The sequence below is a fragment of the Aquarana catesbeiana genome, linkage group LG10 (assembly GCF_042186555.1).
Source record: "Aquarana catesbeiana isolate 2022-GZ linkage group LG10, ASM4218655v1, whole genome shotgun sequence".
Lineage (NCBI taxonomy): Eukaryota > Metazoa > Chordata > Amphibia > Anura > Ranidae > Aquarana > Aquarana catesbeiana.
In genome coordinates, this window is record NC_133333.1 from 11641946 (window position 1) to 11660448 (window position 18503).

General features: G+C 42.8%; 1 protein-coding gene across 2 annotated transcripts; it reads left to right on the forward strand.

Annotated features, from left to right (window-relative positions):
- The first annotated feature begins 212 nt into the window (after positions 1-212).
- On the forward strand, positions 213-18139 carry LOC141110325 (uncharacterized). Of its 2 annotated transcripts, XM_073601625.1 has the most exons (4): positions 213-540; positions 5003-5463; positions 6396-6590; positions 17905-18139. In XM_073601625.1, the coding sequence occupies exons 2-4, from the start codon at positions 5143-5145 to the stop codon at positions 18046-18048; spliced, it is 660 nt and encodes a 219-aa protein (XP_073457726.1). In that variant the 5' UTR covers positions 213-540; positions 5003-5142; the 3' UTR covers positions 18049-18139. The 2 variants fall into 2 exon arrangements, 1 of the variants encoding a protein (XP_073457726.1); XR_012236267.1 differs by lacking the exon at positions 6396-6590 and having other exon boundaries at positions 214-540; positions 17905-18138.
- The last annotated feature ends 364 nt before the right edge of the window (positions 18140-18503 follow it).

The following is an 18503-nucleotide window of genomic DNA, read 5'->3' on the forward strand; positions in this document are numbered from 1 at the left end:
TCCATCACACCCTTGGAAAACATCTTCTTCCTCGTTCTGTGATACTTATGGAAATCATTTCAATTTTCTAGCAAGACTATTTTCTTTAAATATAGACATTGGTGGCAGCGGATGCCATTGGCGGCTCCCACCTATTGACGTTAATAGGGAGGTGCAAAGGTAGAGGGCAGCCATCAAGATCTTTAACTCTTTGTAACCAACTTGTATCATTTTCCATCCTCAAATCTAGGTCATATTTTGGTAGATTTCATAGAATATGGGTTAGGTCACACTGGGATTATGCAAAACTCGGTATAAAAGCAAGCAGCATCCTTCTTAGAGCTCTTCAGTGTAAGAGGAGCTTCAGCTTTGTGAAGTTAATGGATTCAACTCAATCCTGCGTTTTTTTTATGCCAGTTTTGAGGCGAGGAGTTGGATCTTCCAGGAATCCTGGCAGCATCGTAAAGACATCGCAAAGCAATTTTAAGCCGATCCAACGCTATTTATTACCGTCGCCGCAAGGTAGCTCCGTATTTGGAATCTCCGCACCGGTCCTTCCCGGTAAGTGTGGGGATCAACAGGAAATATTATTGTCCCGCTGATAACACATTGGGGTTGATTTACTAAAACTGGAGGGTGCATAATCTGGTGCAGCTCTGCGTGGTAGCCAATCAGCTTGCAGTTTTTATTGTCAACGCTTAACCCCTTGACCTCTGGAAGATCTACCCCCCTTCATGACCAGGCCTTTTTTTTTTTTTTTTGGGGGGATACAGCACTGTGTTATTTTAACTGAAAATTGCGCGTTCGTACAACGCTGTATCCAAATGACATTTATGTCCCTTTTTTACCCACAAGTAGAGCTTTCTTTTGGTGGTGTTTGATCACCTCTGCGGTTTTTATTTTTTGCGATATAAACAAACAAAGACCAACAATTTTGAAAACTAACTACTAAAAAAAAAATGAAAAAAATAAAAAAAAGTCTTCATCAATTTAGGCAGAAGGGAGAAAGAACGGTGATGCCCATCTGTATATGTGTGTGTGGAGGGAAGGGGGCTGGGGGATTGTTAGTGCTGGCTTTGCGCAGTGTGAAAGAGAGTGTAACAGACACTCTCAGATTAGAAAACTGCAGCCAGCAACCCCGCTGGGAAGCCATAGTCCGGTCTGAATAATGTGACCGGGTCTCAGGTGGTCTGAAACCTGGACGCATGATTCAAAACCCGAACTGTCCGGGTTAATCCCAGACAGGTGGCAACCCTAGCCACCCCCATAATCCATGCGCCCGGCCCCTAATCTACATGCAGGGCTCCGGACGCATGGATTTCAATGGTTTTTTTTAGCACATGATTAGAGCCTGAGGCTCTAACTGGCTTCAAAAAAGGGGGGGGGGCAGAGCACTGTGCCCTGACTGAACCCACCCAGTTGTGTGACATTAGCGAAATAATATTCACTACTTCCTTTCCTGCTTGTCCTCCCGGCCAATCAGGAAGCGGGTCCTGAGACCCGATTGGCTGGGAGTCTTAGGACCAATCGGGTTTCAGGACCCACTTCCTGTTCGGCCAGTAGAAGCAACGGTCCGGCATTTCTCACAACAAGCTGGAGCGAGGAGCAGCCTAAGGTAAGGCCAGTGATCGCTGTCTTCCCGTCTGTCTCCTGCAACGGGGGGGGGAGGCGGGCGGTCGCAGTAGTGTGAATGATGGGGGGGCATGTTTGTTTGCTGCCCCCCTCAAAATATTGAGCACCGGCCACCAATGACTGTCTGTACCTATATGACATTTTTATCATTTTTTTTCACACAAATAGAGCTTTCTTTTGGTCACATCTAAAAACCATTTACGGACCGCCCGCCGTCGTTATACGTCGGTACTTTGAAGAGGGATCTCGTTGTTATGGCAGCAGCTAGCTACCATAACCCCGGAATCTTCTTCTTCAGCGGGGGGTCCGCTTTCAGATAAAAGTGGTCTCTGTGGCGGATTCGCTGCGACAACACTTTTATCGGTGGTGGGAGAGGGCCCCCCCTCCCGCCGCGCTCCAGTGCCCTCTGCCGCTTACCGGAGCTGCCGGCAGCGGCGGAGGCGATCGGATCATCTTCCCTGTTAGGTATGGGGGGGAAGATGGCCCCCATCCGGCTCCATACCATTGCTGGGCGGAAGCGACATCAAAATGTCACTTCTGCCCATAGCTCTTAAAGAGACAGTTTTTTTTTCAAACGTCATTTTTATTTATTTATTTATTTATTGCATTTTAGTGTAAATATGAGATGTGAGGTCTTTTTGACCCCAGAGCTCATATTTAAGTGGTCCTGTCATGCTTTTTTTTTTTCTATTACAAGGGGTGTTTACATTCCTTGTAATAGGAATGAAAGTGACACTTTTTTTTTCTAAACAATGGGTAAAATAAATAAGAAAAAAACTAAAAATTTTTAACGTGCCCCGTCCCGCCGAGCTCACGTGCAGAAGCGAACACACACGTGAGTATCGCCAGCATATGAAAAGGGTGCTCAAACCACACATGTGAGGTTTCACCACGATCGTTAGAGCGAGAGCAATAATTCTAGCCCTGGACCTCCTCTGTAACTCAAAACATGCAACCTGTAGAACCTATGGAGATTTTTAAGGGTAAAAGTTTGTCGACATTCCACGAGCGGGTGCAATTTTGAAGCATGACATGTTGGATATCAATTTACTCGGCGTAACATCATCTTTCACAATATTAAAAAAACTTGGGCTAACTTTACTGTTGTCCTATTTTTTTTATTCAAAAATGTGTATTTTTTCCAAAAAAAAAGTGCGTTTGTAAGACTGCTGCGCAAATACTGTGTGACGTAGAGTGTTGCAATGACTGCCATTTTATTCTCTAGGGAGTTAGAAAAAATATATATATAATGTTTGGGGGTTCTAAGTGATTTTCTAGCAAAAAAAAACCAAAAACTGATTTTAACTTGTAAACAACAAGTTTGAGAAATAGGCCCGGTCCTTAAAGCGGTTGTATAGTCTTTTTTTAACTTTTACCTACAGGTAAGAGTATAATAAGGCTTACCTGTAGGTAAAAAAAAATATCTCCTAAAGCTGTACAGTTTAGGAGATATTCCCCTTGCTATGAGCCGCTGACTGCAGTGGCGCATGCGCACAGGGGATTCTCGGCTGAAGGCCCGGCAACTGCCGGACCTTGCCGAGAAAGCAATCTCCCGTGTGCATGTGCGGGAGTGATGACATCGCGGCTCCAGCCACTCACAGCGCTGAAACAGCGATACCCGGAAGACACGCCGAGGCAACATGTCAGCTACCTCGGCGTGGACCAGGTGAGATACCGATGCCTCGTTCTAAGGTAAGTATTTCATAATGAGCTAGTATGCGGTGCATACTAGCTCATTAGGCCTTTTGCTTTACAGGGGTAAAAAAAAAAAAAAAAATTCAGCGGGTATACAACCGCTTTAAGTGGTTAATCACTGCTGGGTTTTTTATTTTTTACTAAACAAACAAAAAAAGACCAAAAATATTGAAAAAAAAACAAAAAACAAACATTTTTAATAGTTAGTTATAAAATTTTGAAGACAGGTAATTTTTCTCCTTCACTGATGAGCGCTGATGAGGCTGCACTGATAGGCACTGAAGCGGCACTGATGAGCATTGATAGACGGCACTGATGGGCACTGATAGGCGACACTGATAGGTGAAACTGAGGGACAGTGATAGGCGACACTGATGGGCTCTGATAGGTGGCACTAATAGGTAGCACTGATGGACACTGGTAGGTGGCACCAATAGGTAGCACTGATGGGCACTGATAGGTGGCACTGATAGGTAGCACTGATGGGCACTGGTAGATGGCACTGATAGGTGGCACTGATGGGCACTGGTAAGTGGCACTGATAGGTGGCACTGATGGGCACTGGTAGGTGGCACTGATAGGTGGCACTGATGGGCACTGATAGGTGGCACTGATAGGTAGCACTGATGGGCACTGGTAGGTGGCACTGATAGGTGGCACTGATAGGCAGCACTGATAGGTAACACTGATGAAGAGGCACTGGTGGGCACTGATTTTCAGCACTGGTGGGCACTGTTGGGACTGCACTGATAATGAGGACACTAATAATCGGTGCCCTGATTATCAGTGCCAAAGTCCCTTTAGCAGCTCTCTTTTTATCTTCTAACACTGTCAGCATGAGGAAAGAAAAGCATGTTTTTACTTCCATGATCAGCTGTCATTGGACACCTCTGATCATATGGTAAAGGGCCGCTTTGATTGGCCCTTTACCCCAATCTGTGATCAGCTGAGCCCGAAGGACTGATCTTTGACTCTAACCTTGACCCTAACTCTAAACGTGACAATGAGGTAGATCAAACCCTGATCTACTCATTTTAGGAGGCTCTTACAGCAGGGGGAGCCATTGGCTCCTTCTGCTGTCAATTAAATCCTGAGAGGGTGGGAGCAGGGGGTGGGGCCGAGTTGCACTGCAGGTGTCTATGGATGCACACAGCCCAGCTCGGGAGTGCAAGGTCTTGATATGAGGACACTTGGAGAAGAGGATAAGCGCTTTGTGAAGAGGAGACGGGGATCCCAGAAGAGGTAATGGGCCAATCTTTGCAAAATCATTGCACGGAGCAGGTAAGTATAACGTTTTTTATTTTAGGAAAAAAAAAAATAATGTTTACAACTGCTTTAATCAGTATTTTGCCAGCATGCTAAGTTCTGTGACCTGAAGGTCAAAAACAAAGTAATTTATTTAGAATTATATTGAGTGGCCCAAAAAAAAAAATATTTCAGTTTTCAACGGGAACTTTAGCCAAAACCTTTTGCCTCAGATAAAGCAGGGAAGGCTTAGAGACCATGTTTGGTTTTTCTGGTCCCCCATTGGAAATATTTCCCCTAACTTGCTGCCCATGTAACAAGAATGGTGGCCAAGGTGACAAGAAGTGATGGGAAATTTTCACACTCCGTCTCTGTTTTGTTTGATTTCCAAGACTGAAGATTTTAACCAGCAAATTTCCCTCGGATAATCTTTCTTTTTGCTCCCTTTCAGCTGGAGAAATGTGTGTCACTACCGCACACCATCATTCAATGTACTAATTCCATTCAACAACAATTACTCTTTGTGTTCCAAAGACAAAATACCTTTGCGGGGCAGAACAAGGCCACCCACCTATTGAAAAAAAAAAAGAGATGATCTACGGAAATGAAATGGCAGACCAAGTGGGAAATTATTCACCCTTTCCATCTGCTCCATCTGCCCAACATTACAGCAATTCTATTCCACCACCCCTACTGCCTAATCCACCTCCAATTTATGAAATGCCCATTTATGTCACGGACTCATCTGAATACCCCTGTGACAACCCGCTTAAACATGAAGTTGTGACAACTCAACCGACCACAATGGCCCTCGCACAACCGGCCTTTAGGGATTATTTTATCTGGTCCATATGGACCCTGGTCTTCTGTAACATTATTTTTGGCATTGTGGCCACTGTATTCTCCTGTAAGGTAGGTATAAGCACCGCTACTTTATGAGAAAATTAATTTTTATGTGATTTCAATATTAATTTTTCTTGTAAAAAAAAATATATAAATGCAATCTGCCTAACGTAGCTAAATGTATCAAGAAACAGTAGCAGTTTAAAAAGCACAATTCCTGTCTATCACTTTCAGTCAACTTTTTTTTGTTAATTGCATCCAATGGGCTTCCAATTTTTAGATGTACTGCTCAATGGATGTCAGACTCCTTCTACCTCAGAGCACTTCTTGACTAGTCTGGATCTATAGTGATTATTGAAACCAGGAGTGCTACATAGTGAGAGAGCTCAAATATCCATCAGCTAATTCTTACCAAGCAATTAGATGCTTTGGAAACCCTAATGAATCACAAACTAGAGGTCCCTGGATTGCATCCCGGACGAGCCCCCAACTAGATGTTTCAGCTTATAAATTTCTGCTTAAAAAATGTTAAATTATCAAGAATTGAATTCTTTTGTTATTTGAGCCTATAACACACTTTAAAACTCAGAAAAGAAATGGATTCCCACATCTAAAACCAGCCAATCATTAAATGTTGTATCTTTCAGTCTTGCGTTTGCCCTTTATTCTGGTTGGTTACTGTGTTCTGCATTATATTTCTGCTTGCAACAGAAAGCAAAGAAAATGAGAAATAGCAGGGATAGATCTCTACAGTGAATCTTGCTGGAATCTTGAATTGAGTACAATATAGCCTTATATATGCTGGTGCACGCAGTCCGGTATCATTTTTTTCATTGATTGGTTGTAAAGGGGGGGGGGGGAGAGACTAGCCTGGAGCGGTGTTCACAAGTGTTCTTAGGAATGAAGCCCGATCTTTTGTAAAATAAGTCTGCCTGTCTTGGACACGAATCGTAATGCTTACAGAAATAATAAGAGATATGTTGTATAATTCCTTCCTCTAGACTCGGGATTCTGTCAAAAGTGGGGACTTTGTCTCAGCAGCGAGTAGTTCCAGAAAAGCGCTCATCTTCAACTTGACGGCCTTCGTCTTGGGCATAATACTGCATATTGCTTGGATAGCGGTGGTCATTCATCAGTCTGTGGCAGCGCCAGTGCCAGTGCCACTCTTCACTGACAACAGTCATATTGATAGCAGTGTAAGTTTAGTAATTCATGGCAGTCTAGGTATGCATTAAAAAAAAATGAAGACCCATTTTATGTTGTATAAATATATGTATATATTTTTTAACAAATAAATAATGAAACTTCCACTTCCTAACCCCTTTATCACTGCTTATGAGAGTATTGTTTTTTAACCTACTTTACAATATATCTGCACTGTTGCTCTATATGTTCATACTTTCTTACAACGTACCCTTTTTAGTGTGCCCTTCTTTATTTTTCATTTTTTTGAGAACATGTACACTTTACATCTAGGTTACTATTTAGCCATTCGGGGTCTTTTTCCTGATTGTTTTTGTTTCATTCCCCCTGAGATTCTTTTGCTTCCCTCTTTCATTCTTCTGTTTTCATGTGTGTGCAAATTGTATCAATGGTAACTATTTGACACTCATTGTGTGTATTTGTTTTTTGTCCTATATGTTAAATACCAATAAATATATTTGTGGAAAAAAATGGATATAAAAAGAAACTGTTGCTTTTCATATCTTTTTATTTATACTGTAAATCCTCAAAGATCAAAATGCTACTTACTTACACAGCTGGCCAATTCTGACATTCCTATCCTGCAAGTTAAAAAAAAACATAATTTTTTTTAAGTAGAAAATGTATCCAAGCCTGACATATTTTTTTGAGCAGGGGCCCTAGAAAATAAAATAGTGGGTGTTGCCTATTTTTATGTCATGCGATATTTGCGCAGCGGTTTTTCAAAAGCAATTTTTTTTAAATGAATTTTAATTGCACAAAAAACAAAATTTCATTCCCAGTTGTCAATGTCTGGTAAAATATAAAATATGATGTTACACCCTGAGTAAATAAATACCAAACGTGTCGCGCTTTAAAATTGAACGACCCCAAACTAGGGTACCTAGAAATCTCCATAGGTGACGCTTTAGAAACCTTTACAGGTTACCAGTTTAGAGTTACACAGTAGCTCTAGCATTAAAATGATCGCCCTTAGCTCTGACATTCATAGCGACACCTCACATGTGTGGTGCGTGCCGGACCAAACTGTGCGCTTGCATTTGCGTGTAAGCACGGGGGAATATGGGTGTTTACATTTTGTATTTATTATTTATTTTATTTAATCAAAAAAATGTTCACAGCATCTTTTTTTTTTTTAACCACTTCAGCCCCAGAAGATTTGGCTGCTCAATGACCGGGCAATTTTTTGCAATTCCGCACTGCGTCGCTTTAACTGAGAATTGCGCAGTCATGCGAAGCTGCACCCAAACAAAATTGACATCCTTTTTTTCCCCACAAATAGAGTTTTCTTTTAGTGGTATTTAATCGCCTCTGCGGTTTTTATTTTTTGCGCTATAAACAATGAAAGTGTACCAATTTTGAAAAAAAAACACAATATTTTGTACTTTTTGCTATAATAAATATCCCCATTTTAAAAAAAAAAAATGTTCTCAGTTTAGGCTGATATGTATTCTTCTACATATTTTTGGTAAAAAATTGCAATAAGGGTATATTGATTGATTTGCGCAAAAGTTATAGCGTCTACAAAATAGGGGATAGATTTACAGCATTTTTATTATTTTTTTACTAGTAATGGCGGCGATCTGCGATTTTTATCGGGACTGCGACATTATGGCGGACACATCGGACACTTTTGACACATTTTTGGGACCATTGGCATTTATACAGCGATCGGTGCTATAAAAATGCACTGATTAGTGTAAAAATGTCACTGGCAGGGAAGGGGTTAACACTAGGGGGCGACCAAGGGGTTAACTGTGTTCCCTGACTGTGTGTTCTAACTGTAGGGGGAAGGGACTGACCTAGAGGAAATGACTCACAGAACAGAACAGGGATGCGATTTTTTTTTACCAAAAATATGTAGAAGAATACGTATCGGCCTAAACTGTGGAAAAAAAAAGTTTTTTTTATATATTTTGGGGGATATTTATTATAGCAAAATGTAAAAAATAATGCGTTTTTTTCAAAATTGTCGCTCTAATTTTGTTTATAGCGCAAAGAATAAAAATCGTAGAGGTAATTAAATACCACCAAAAGAAAGCTCTATTTGTGGGAAAAAAAGGACGTCAATTTTGTTTGGGAGCCACGTCACACGACCGCGCAATGGTCAGTTAAAGCAACGCAGTGCCGAATCGTAAAAAGTGCTCTGGTCAGGAAGGGGGTAAATTCTTAAGGGGCTAAAGCGGTTAAGCGGTCCAGTAAAATCAATTTATTAATTTAGGCAGAAAATAACAATAAAGCTGCCCCCCCCCCCGTTAAGCTGATGAGGCCTGGGCCCAGTACAACAGGGCCAGTTGTACTGCCTTATCAGTAGCCCTGCAGCTCAGAGTCCTACTGAGGAGGCACTAATGAGAAGGCATTGATAGACAGCACTGATAGGTGGAACTGATGGGCAGCACTGATAGGCAGCACTGATGAGCACTTATAGATGGCACTGATAGGCTGCACTGATGGGCTCTGATGGGCAGCATTGATGAGCACTAATAGGTGGCTCTGATAGGCAGCACTCATGGACACTGATAGGCGGCATAGATTTACACTTAAAGGTGCCACTGATAGGCTGCACTGATGAGCACTGATAGGCAGCACTGATATGTGGCACTGATGGGCATTGATAGGCAGCACTGATGGGGCAGCACTGATAATCAGTGTAAACAATGTACTGACAGTCTTACCAGTTATCAGCTCTCCTTTCCTCACACAGACCCAACGTGGGAGGAAAGGACTGCTGATAACCGGCACTGTTTTCATGTGATCAGCTGATCACTAGACATGTGCATTCGTTTTCGTCCAAATTTCAGGTATTTTAGTTATCGTTTTAACAAACGATAACGAAAGTGCAGAATCCGAAAAAATGAAAGATCCGACATAAACAAATGCTTTATTTTCTTTTTGTTGCTACAACAGTTCGATATAGATAGGAGATTCGACATGATGATGACAATAACAATCTGTGTCCATCAAACCTGTGGTCGAATGTGCCTAACCTTAACTCTATTAGTCCAAGATTATTCTACATAGAGAGAAAAGATTCGACATAGAGATTCGACGTAGGGAGAAAAGTTCGACATAGGGGAGAAAAGATTCGACGTAGGGGATAAAAGATAAATAAAAATAATGATGATGATGAATGTTATTGGCTGATTGTAACCAAAGAGGAGGAGCAGTAAAATAGCTAGAACTAAGTACACACGTACTTTGGCTTATGGTGTCTGAAAGTTCTAAGAAGATTCGATGGAGCAGGTAAACGGCGTTGTACAGTTTAGCTGCTCCGTCAAAACTTCTTTGAACATTCGACAGACACCATAAGCCTTCAATGACAGATTCAACCTCAATTTAGATTTTCGGACGAATGTAATTTTTAACGAAAAACGAAATAAATAAAAACGAATTTTGAGAGTAACTAAATAAATTTATTTTTCGGACGAAAACGAAATTCCGAAACGAAATATTTCAGTGTGCACATGTCTACTGATCCCACGGTAAAGTGCCCCTTTGCTGTGATCTGTGATCAACTGTGTCCAAAGGACACAGTAGACACAGAGCTTGCTGTATGCGTGCCCACGCAGGAGGAAGGTTTCTGGGATGATATCCATGGATATCCATGGACGCCCTCCCAGAACTACAAGCCAATGGCTCGGAAGGGGAGGGAGGGGGGCTTTCAAAGTTTCTTGCACTAGGGCCTTGAAGGTTCTAGTTATGCCTCTGGATGGTGGCTGGTTTCTTGAGCACTTTAGAAGAGTGAATTCACACTGGTGGATGTTTTCTTCTGTTTCTACATTCTGATTCATTGTGAACACTGTTTGTTGGGACATTGTTACTTTTTTTCATGGACTTATGTACAATGCATCCAGAAAGTATTCAAAGCGCTTCACTTTTTCCATGTTTTGTTATGTTCCAGCCTTATTCCAAGATGGATTAAGTTTATTATTTTTCCCTCAAATTTCTAAAAACAATCCTCCATAATGACAATATGAAAGAAGTTTGTTTGAAATCTACAAATTTATTAAAAATTAAAAATGAGCGATGTTTATACTAAGCCTGGTTCGTTCTGTGACATAACTCTGTTTGGACTTTTTTTTTTTCTTGATCTATATACACCCCTCACATTTTTGTAAATATTTTATCTTTTCATGTGACAACACTGAAGAAATGACACTTTGCTACAATGTAAAGTAGTGAGTGTACAGATTGTATAACAGTGTAAATTTGCTGTCCCCTCAAAATAACTCAACACACAGGCAGTGCTGGGACAAGGTCATGCAGAGCCCAGGGCGAACATGTCAAACTGAGTCCCCCCCCCAAAATGTATGAGCATTATATGTCAGCAAAAAATCACCCCACAAAAACATTGAGAACTAATCTGCATGCTTACCCCCTGAGCATAAATCCCCCCCCCTCCTCCCAGTACAAATCTGCCCCTACTGAAATGCCCCCCCCCAAAAAAAAATTCACCCATCCTAGCACATCCTGTTTCCCTCCTAGTACATATCTTCTCCCCCCACTTCAAATAATCTCCCCCTCCCAGCACAAATGCCCCCTAAATCCCACCTAGCACAAGTATACTTCTCCATATCCCCCCTCTCTACACAAATCCCCCTAAATCACCACTTTTAGCACCCCCCCTAATTTTTCCTCCTAGAACCATACTTACCCCCTGCCGCTCCCCCAAAAAATCACCTCCCCCCAATCACTTTGTGGTTCCCCTCCATCCCACATGATACCACAGCAGTGCCCAGGGCAGCCTCCCCTCCTGCCCACCCCTTGTCCCGGCCCTGCACACAGCCATTAATGTCTAAACCACTGGCAACAAAAGTGAGTACACCCCTAAGTAAAAATGTCCAAATTGGGCCCAAATTGTCACTATTTTGTGTGGCCAGCATTATTTTCCAGCACTGCCTTAACCCTCTTGGGCATGGAGTTCACCAGAGCTTCACAGATTGCCACTGGGGTCCTCTTCCACTCCTCCATGACGACATCACAGAGCTGGTGGATGTTAGAGACCTTGCTCTCTTCCACCCTACGTTTGAGGATTCCCCACAGATGCTCAATAGGGTTTAGGTCTGGAGACATGCTTGGCCAGTCCATCACCTTTACCTTAAGCTTATTTAGCAAGGCAGTGGTCATCTTGGAGGTGTATTTGGTGTCGTTGTTATGTTGGAATACTGCCCTGCGTCCCAGTCTCCGAAGGGAGGGGATCATGCTGTGCTTCAGTATGTCACAGTACATGTTGGCATTCATAGTTCCCTCAATGATCTGTAGCTCCCCAGTGCCGGCAGCACTCATGCAGCCCCAGACCATGACACTCCCACCACCATGCTTGACTGTAGGCAAGACACACTTGTCTTTGTACTCCTCACCTGGTTACCACCACACACGCTTCACACCATCTGAACCAAATAAGTTTATCTTGGTCTCATCAGACCACAGGACATGGTTCCAGTAATCCATGTCCTTAGTCTGCTTGTCTTCTATAAATTGTTTGCGGGCTTTCTTGTGCATCATCTTTAGAAGCGGCTTCCTTCTGGGATGAAAGCCATGCAGACCAATTTGATGCAGTGTGCGGCATATGGTCTGAGCACTGACAGGCTGACCCCCCACCCCTACAACCTCTGCAGCAATGCTGGCAGCACTCATACGTCTATTTCCCAAAGACAACCTCTGGATATGACGCTGAGCACGTGACCTCAACTTCTCTGGTAGACCATGGCGAGGCCTGTTCTGAGTGGAGCTTGTCCTGTTAAACCGCTGTATGGTCTTGGCCACCATGCTGCAGCTCAGTTTCAGGGTCTTGTCAATCTTCTTATAGCCTAGGCCATCTTTATTTAGAACAATAATTATTTTTTTCAGATCCTCAGAGTTCTTTGCCATGAGGTGCCATTTTGAATTTCCAGGGACCAGTATGAAAGAGTATGAGAGAGTGAAAGCGATAACACCAAATTTAACACACCTGCTCCCCATTCTCACCTGAGACCTTGTAACACTAATGAGTCACATGACACCGGGGAGGGAAAATGGCTAATTGGGCCCAATTTGGACATTTTCACTTGTGTGATTTACTTTTGTGTACTTTTGTTGCCAGTGGTTTAGACATTAATAGCTGTGTGTTGAGTTATTTTGAGGGGACAGCAAATTTACACTGTTATACAAGCTGTACACTCACTACTTTACATTGTAGCAAAGTGTCATTTCTTCAGTGTTGTCACATGAAAAGATAGAATAAAATATTTACAAAAATGTGAGGAGTGTACTCACTTTTGTGAGATACTGTATGTCATGCTTTGGGCAGTAGCCATTGATTCTGACTTCTTGTAACCTTTTTGTCATATCCTTTTCATAAAATGTGAAACAATAAAAACATGGGGCGTACACATGGTCTGACTTTTCAGCTACAAAAGTCCGACAGCCTGTCTGACAGACTTTCGACAGACTTTCGATGGACTTTTGGCGGACTTTCTAACGACCGGACTTGCCTACACACAATCACACCAAAGACCGACGGATTCGTACGTGATGACGTACACTGGACCAAAATAAGGAAGTTGATAGCCAGTAGCCAATAGCTGCCCTAGCGTCAGTTTTTGTCTGTCGGACTAGCATACAGACGAGCGTATTACTGGTTCCGGCGGAGTTACGACGTAAAGATTTGAAGCATGTTCCAAATCTAAAGTCCGTCAGATTTGCGACTGGAAAAGTCCACTGAAAGTCCGGGGAAGCCCACACACGATCGGATTGTCCGCCGGATTTGGTCCGTCGGCGTCCGTCAGACTTTTGTTGCCGAAAAGTCCAACCGTGTGTACGCCCCATAAAATAAAAACAAAAAAAACCCCATGTTCATAAGTATCACAGCCTTTGCTCAATACTTTAGTGAAGCACCTTTGGCACCAATTACAGCCTCAAGTCTTTTTGAGTATGATGCTATAAGCTTGGCACACATATTGTTGGGCAGTTTCTTCCATTCTTTTTTGCAGGACCTCTTAAGCTTCATCAGGTTGGATGGGGAGCGTCGGTGCACAGCCATTTTCAGATCTCTCCAGAGATGTTCAGTTGGGTTCATGTCTGGGCTCTGGTTGGACCACTCAAGAACATTTACAGAGTTGTCCTGTAGTCACTCCTTTGTTATCTTGGCTGTGTGCTTAGGGTTGTTGTCCTGTTGGAAGATGAACTTTTGCCCCAGTCTGAGATCCAGAGTGCTCTGGAGCAGGTTTTTATCAAATATGTCTCTGCAAATTGCTGTATTCATCTTTCCCTCACTCCTGCCTAGTCTCCCAGTTCCTGCCACTGAAAAACATCCCCACAGCATGATGCTGCCACCTCCATGCTTCACTATAGGGATGGTATTGCCCAGGTAATGAGTGGTGTCTGGTTTCCTCCCAACATGATGCTTGCCATTCAGGCCAATCTTTGTTTCATCAGACCAGAGAATTTTGTTTCTCATGGTCTGAGAGTCCTTTAGGTGTCTTTTGAAAAACTCCAATCGGGCTGTCATGTGCCTTTTACTGAGAAGTGACTTCCGTCTGGCCACTCTACCGCACAGGCCTGATTAGTGGAGTGCTACAGAGATGGTTGTTCTTCTGGAAGGTTCTCCTCTCTCCACAGAGAAATGCTTATGCTCTGTCAGAGTGACCATCGGCTTCTTGGTCACCTCCCTGACAAAGGCCCTTCTCCCCCGATCGCTCAGTTTGGCCAGGCAGCACGCTCTAGGAAGAGTACTAGTGGTTTCAAACTTCTTCCATTTACAGATGATGGAGGCCACTGTGATCATTGGGACCTTCAATGCTGCAGAAATTTTTCTGTACCCTTCCCCAGATGTTTGCCTCCATGATTCAATCCTGTCTCTGAGATCTTCAGACAATTCCTTGGACTTCATAGCTTGGTTTGTGCTCTGACATGCACTGTTAACTGTGGGACCTTATAAAGACAGGTGTGTGCCTTTCCAAATCATGTCCAATCAACTGAATGTACCACAGGTGGGCTCCAATCAAGTTGTAGAAACATCTCAAGGATGATCAGTGGAAACAGGATGTACCTGAGCTTAATTCTAAGTGTCATGACGATGGCTGTGAATACTTATATACATGGGATTTTTTTGCAAAGATGTCAAACAAACTTCTTTCACGTTATCAATATGGGGTAATGTTTGTAGAATTTTGAGGAAAATAATGAATTTAATCCATTTTGGAAAAGTCTGTAACATAACAAAATGTGGAAAAAGTGAGGCGCTGTGATACTTTCTGGATGTATTGTAATTTGCACATTATTACATAGTGGTGCAATACATTTTGCTTTTTTTATGGTGTTTTGGGTCGTTATACTACATTCATGTAAAAGCTGCAGCATATTATTTGATTTCACACGGCGCAGATTTGATTTATTTATTATTCTGTTTGTTTAGTAACTTGTTACTATGAAACACAGCTTGCGTGCTACAGTGTATCAGAAGTATTATACCTTGGGCTTTTTGTGTAAAGGAAGAAAAGTGAAAAATGAAACTTCAAGGGGGGGAGGGGGGAGCATTGACATGTCAATCTGCATAACACACACCACTATAAAAGAATCTCATTGTTCACTGAAGATCAGAACAAATCAGAGAGAGCCCATAAAGCTGGAGCAAAGGAAGTTCAGTCCACAGAAGGGTAGAAGACTTTGGCTGAAGGTGGTGAGACAGATCGCAGCGTAGGAGAACAAAAAAGCACCCAGGCATGGAAGTCAAAGCAGAGGCATTCCCACCAGCTTATCCACCGTCAGCGGGCTTTCCCCCACCATATCCTGGTCCTTCAGCTCCTCCAGTCTACCCTCCAAGTGTTCCTGGCCAACCAATCTACTATCCAAATACGGGTCAAGGATACCCTCCCAATCCACCACCAAGCTTTTCTTATGGTTCCCCACCTGCACCTGCAGCTGGACCATCGATAATTGTTCTGAACAACAATAACAATAACAATAACAATAACAACAACAACAACAACAATAACAACAACAACAACATGGTGGTGGCATTACCTCAGAGAGTCTACAGGACCTACCTGACTTGGTCCATAATAAATCTGTTGTTCTTTTCCCCTCTTTTTGGAATTGTGGCTATCATATACTCTGCCAAGGTAAAACCTAGAGTGTAAATGATAAGAATCGGTACACAGAAGACACAAAAATGTAACATTTCCTCATTTCCTGCTCAGTTTTTCAGATCTTGCAGAACATTTTTGGCCAACCTAATCTCCAGTAGAGTAACGTTCAATGACAGAGGACATAGATGACACTGAGCTGTTTGCCATAGACATGTGCAGAACGAAAACATTTGTTTCGCTTCAATTTGTTATTTATATAAATTAGTTTAGTTACAATTTGTTATTTGTTTTTGGAATTCATTTTATTTATTCAAATTCAAATCGATAAGAAGTTTTCCGAATTCGGTCGAATTGAACTCAATTTGATTGAATTCAGAAAATTCTAAGGATTCGAATTTGAATTCCATTGTGGAATTTAATTTATTCTATTCAAAATTTGAATTTCTTTCTATTCCATTCCATACCAATTGAAAATTGGTGACGTCATAAGGTCGCTCCTGGCCTCCGAAGGTCATAGAGATGGCCGGTGACCATCTGGTCCTCTGTCAGCTCTATGGTAAATGGCCACCGCTTGCAGCACAACTCTCAGCACGCATTTGGGTGCCAGTATCCTTCAATGGTTCCCCAAAGGCCATGGGAATCTGCCGTGATTGTTGCAGGATCTCGCGGCAATAGTAGGAAACTGTGCCTTTAAAAAGTAGGCGCTTCCTTTCGGGCAACAAAATGTGCATAGGGCAACCCATTCACGTTAATGGGCTGCTCTATGCAACACACAGAATCGTGTGAAGATCGCGGGGGGGGGGGGGGGGGGGGGGGGGGTAGGGTCAAAACTGCATTGTGGGACTCAGGGCTTTAAAACTGCTTAATTTTACCTTTCCAATTGATTCCAATTTATTTTGCCAAAAATAAGAAATTTCACAGAAATCTCCAGATTTTCAGAGAAATAAAAACTCATTTCTCACTCATACAGAGTTCTAACATATTGTCTATTGCAGGGGTCTTCAAACTTTCTAAACAAAGGGCCAGTTTACCGTCCTTCAGACTTTGGTGGGGGGGGGGGGGGGAGTGCGGACATTGGTGTCAGGTCAGTGAGGGAAATAACATCCCATTGTTGATGTCAGTGGGAGAAGTAGTAACCCATTGTTGATGTCAGTGGGAGGAATACTGTAGTACCCCATCATTGGTATCAGTGGGAGGAATAGCACCCCATTCTTGGTGTCAGTGGGAGGAATACTGTAGTATCCCATGGTTTTTGTTAGTGGGAGGAATAGTACCCCATTGTTGGTGTCAGTGGGAGGAATAATGTCCAATCGTTGATGTCAGTGGGAGAAGTAGTACCCCATTGTTGATGTCAGTGGGAGGAACACTGTTGTACCCCATCCTTGGTGTCAATGGGAGGAATAGTACACCATCATTGGTAGTGGGAGGAATAGTACCCCATCATAGGTAGTGGGCGGAATAGTACCCCATCATTGGTAGTGGGAGGAATAGTACCCCATCATTGGTGTCAGTGGGAGGAATAGTGCCCCATCCTTGGTGTCAGTGGGAGGAATAGCATCCCATCATTGGTAGTGGGAGGAGTAGTACCCCTTCATTGGTAATGGGAGGAATAGTACCCCATCATAGGTAGTGGGTGGAATAGTACCCCATCATTAGTAGTGGGCGGAATAGTACCCCATAATTGGTAGTGGACTTAACAGTACCCCATCATTGGTAGTGGGAGGAATAGTACCCCATCATTGGTGTCAGTGGGAGGAATAGTACCCCATCATTGGTAGTGGGAGTAGTGCCCCATCATTGGTAATGGGAGGAATAGTACCCCATCATTGGTAGTGGGTGGAATAGTACCCCATCATTGGAGTCAGTGGGAGGAATAGTACCCCATCATTGGTAGTGGGAGGAGTAGTACCCCATCATTGGTAGTGGGAGGAATAATAACCCATCATTGGTAGTGGGAGGAATAGTACCCCATCATTGGTGTCAGTGGGGGGAATAGTGTCTTGTATCAGTGGGGGGAATAGTGTCTTGTATCAGGGGGGAACACTGCACCAAGGGCTGGATAAAGTCAAGCAAAGAGCTGCAGTTTGGAGACCACTGATCTATGGTATTTATAATGTAAATGGATATTGTATCATTTCTGTTGTAGGCAAATTTTTATTGTAATATATTCTAGCATAGTGTCTTTTGTATGTATAATAGAAATTGTTACATTGTAACGTATGTTCACATTTTCTTTCAGACTCAGGAATATACAACCCTAGGAGAATACCGTCTAGCTGCTTTTTATTCAGCAAGAGCTTTTCGCTGGAACGTCACCTCCTGTGTATTTGGAATATTCATCCACATCACGTGGATAGCGATTGTGGGATCTGTGAGCCATTAAGGGCAATATACATTAAAGGGACATAAATACAAATGTATAGAAATCTGCTTGTTGAAATGTGAAACCTTAAATTAAAATTATCAGCAGAACTTCTGCAAACTGCTTGAAGAAGAATTGGTGTTTATTTACAGTCTCTGTACAAGAAGCAGGGCCGGGGCAAGGGGTGAGCAGGAGGGGTGGCTGCCCTGGGCACTGAGGTAATATGTTGGGGGGGGTGTGCCACAAGAAGATTGGGATGGAGAAGATTTGTGTTGGAAGGAGGAATTTGGGGGAAAGAAAGGGGTAAGTTTTGTAAAGGAGGGCAGGGGGTTGCTATTTTGTGATTTTGGAGGGTTAATATAGGCAGGGGAAGAAGATTTGTAATAGGAGGGGGAGATATTTGTGTTGGGAAGAGGAGATTTGAAGTGGGGGGGGGAGATGTGTGCAAGGAGGGGAAATTTTGAGCTGGCGGGATT

Excerpts from the sequence above, each read along its gene's own strand:
- LOC141110325 (XM_073601625.1), top strand. The coding sequence starts at position 5,143 with ATGATCTACGGAAATGAAATGGCAGACCAAGTGGGAAATTATTCACCC. Across the intron at positions 5,464-6,395 it reads CCACTGTATTCTCCTGTAAG|ACTCGGGATTCTGTCAAAAG; the intron begins GTAGGTATAAGC and ends TCCTTCCTCTAG. Across the intron at positions 6,591-17,904 it reads ACAGTCATATTGATAGCAGT|ACTCAGGAATATACAACCCT; the intron begins GTAAGTTTAGTA and ends ATTTTCTTTCAG.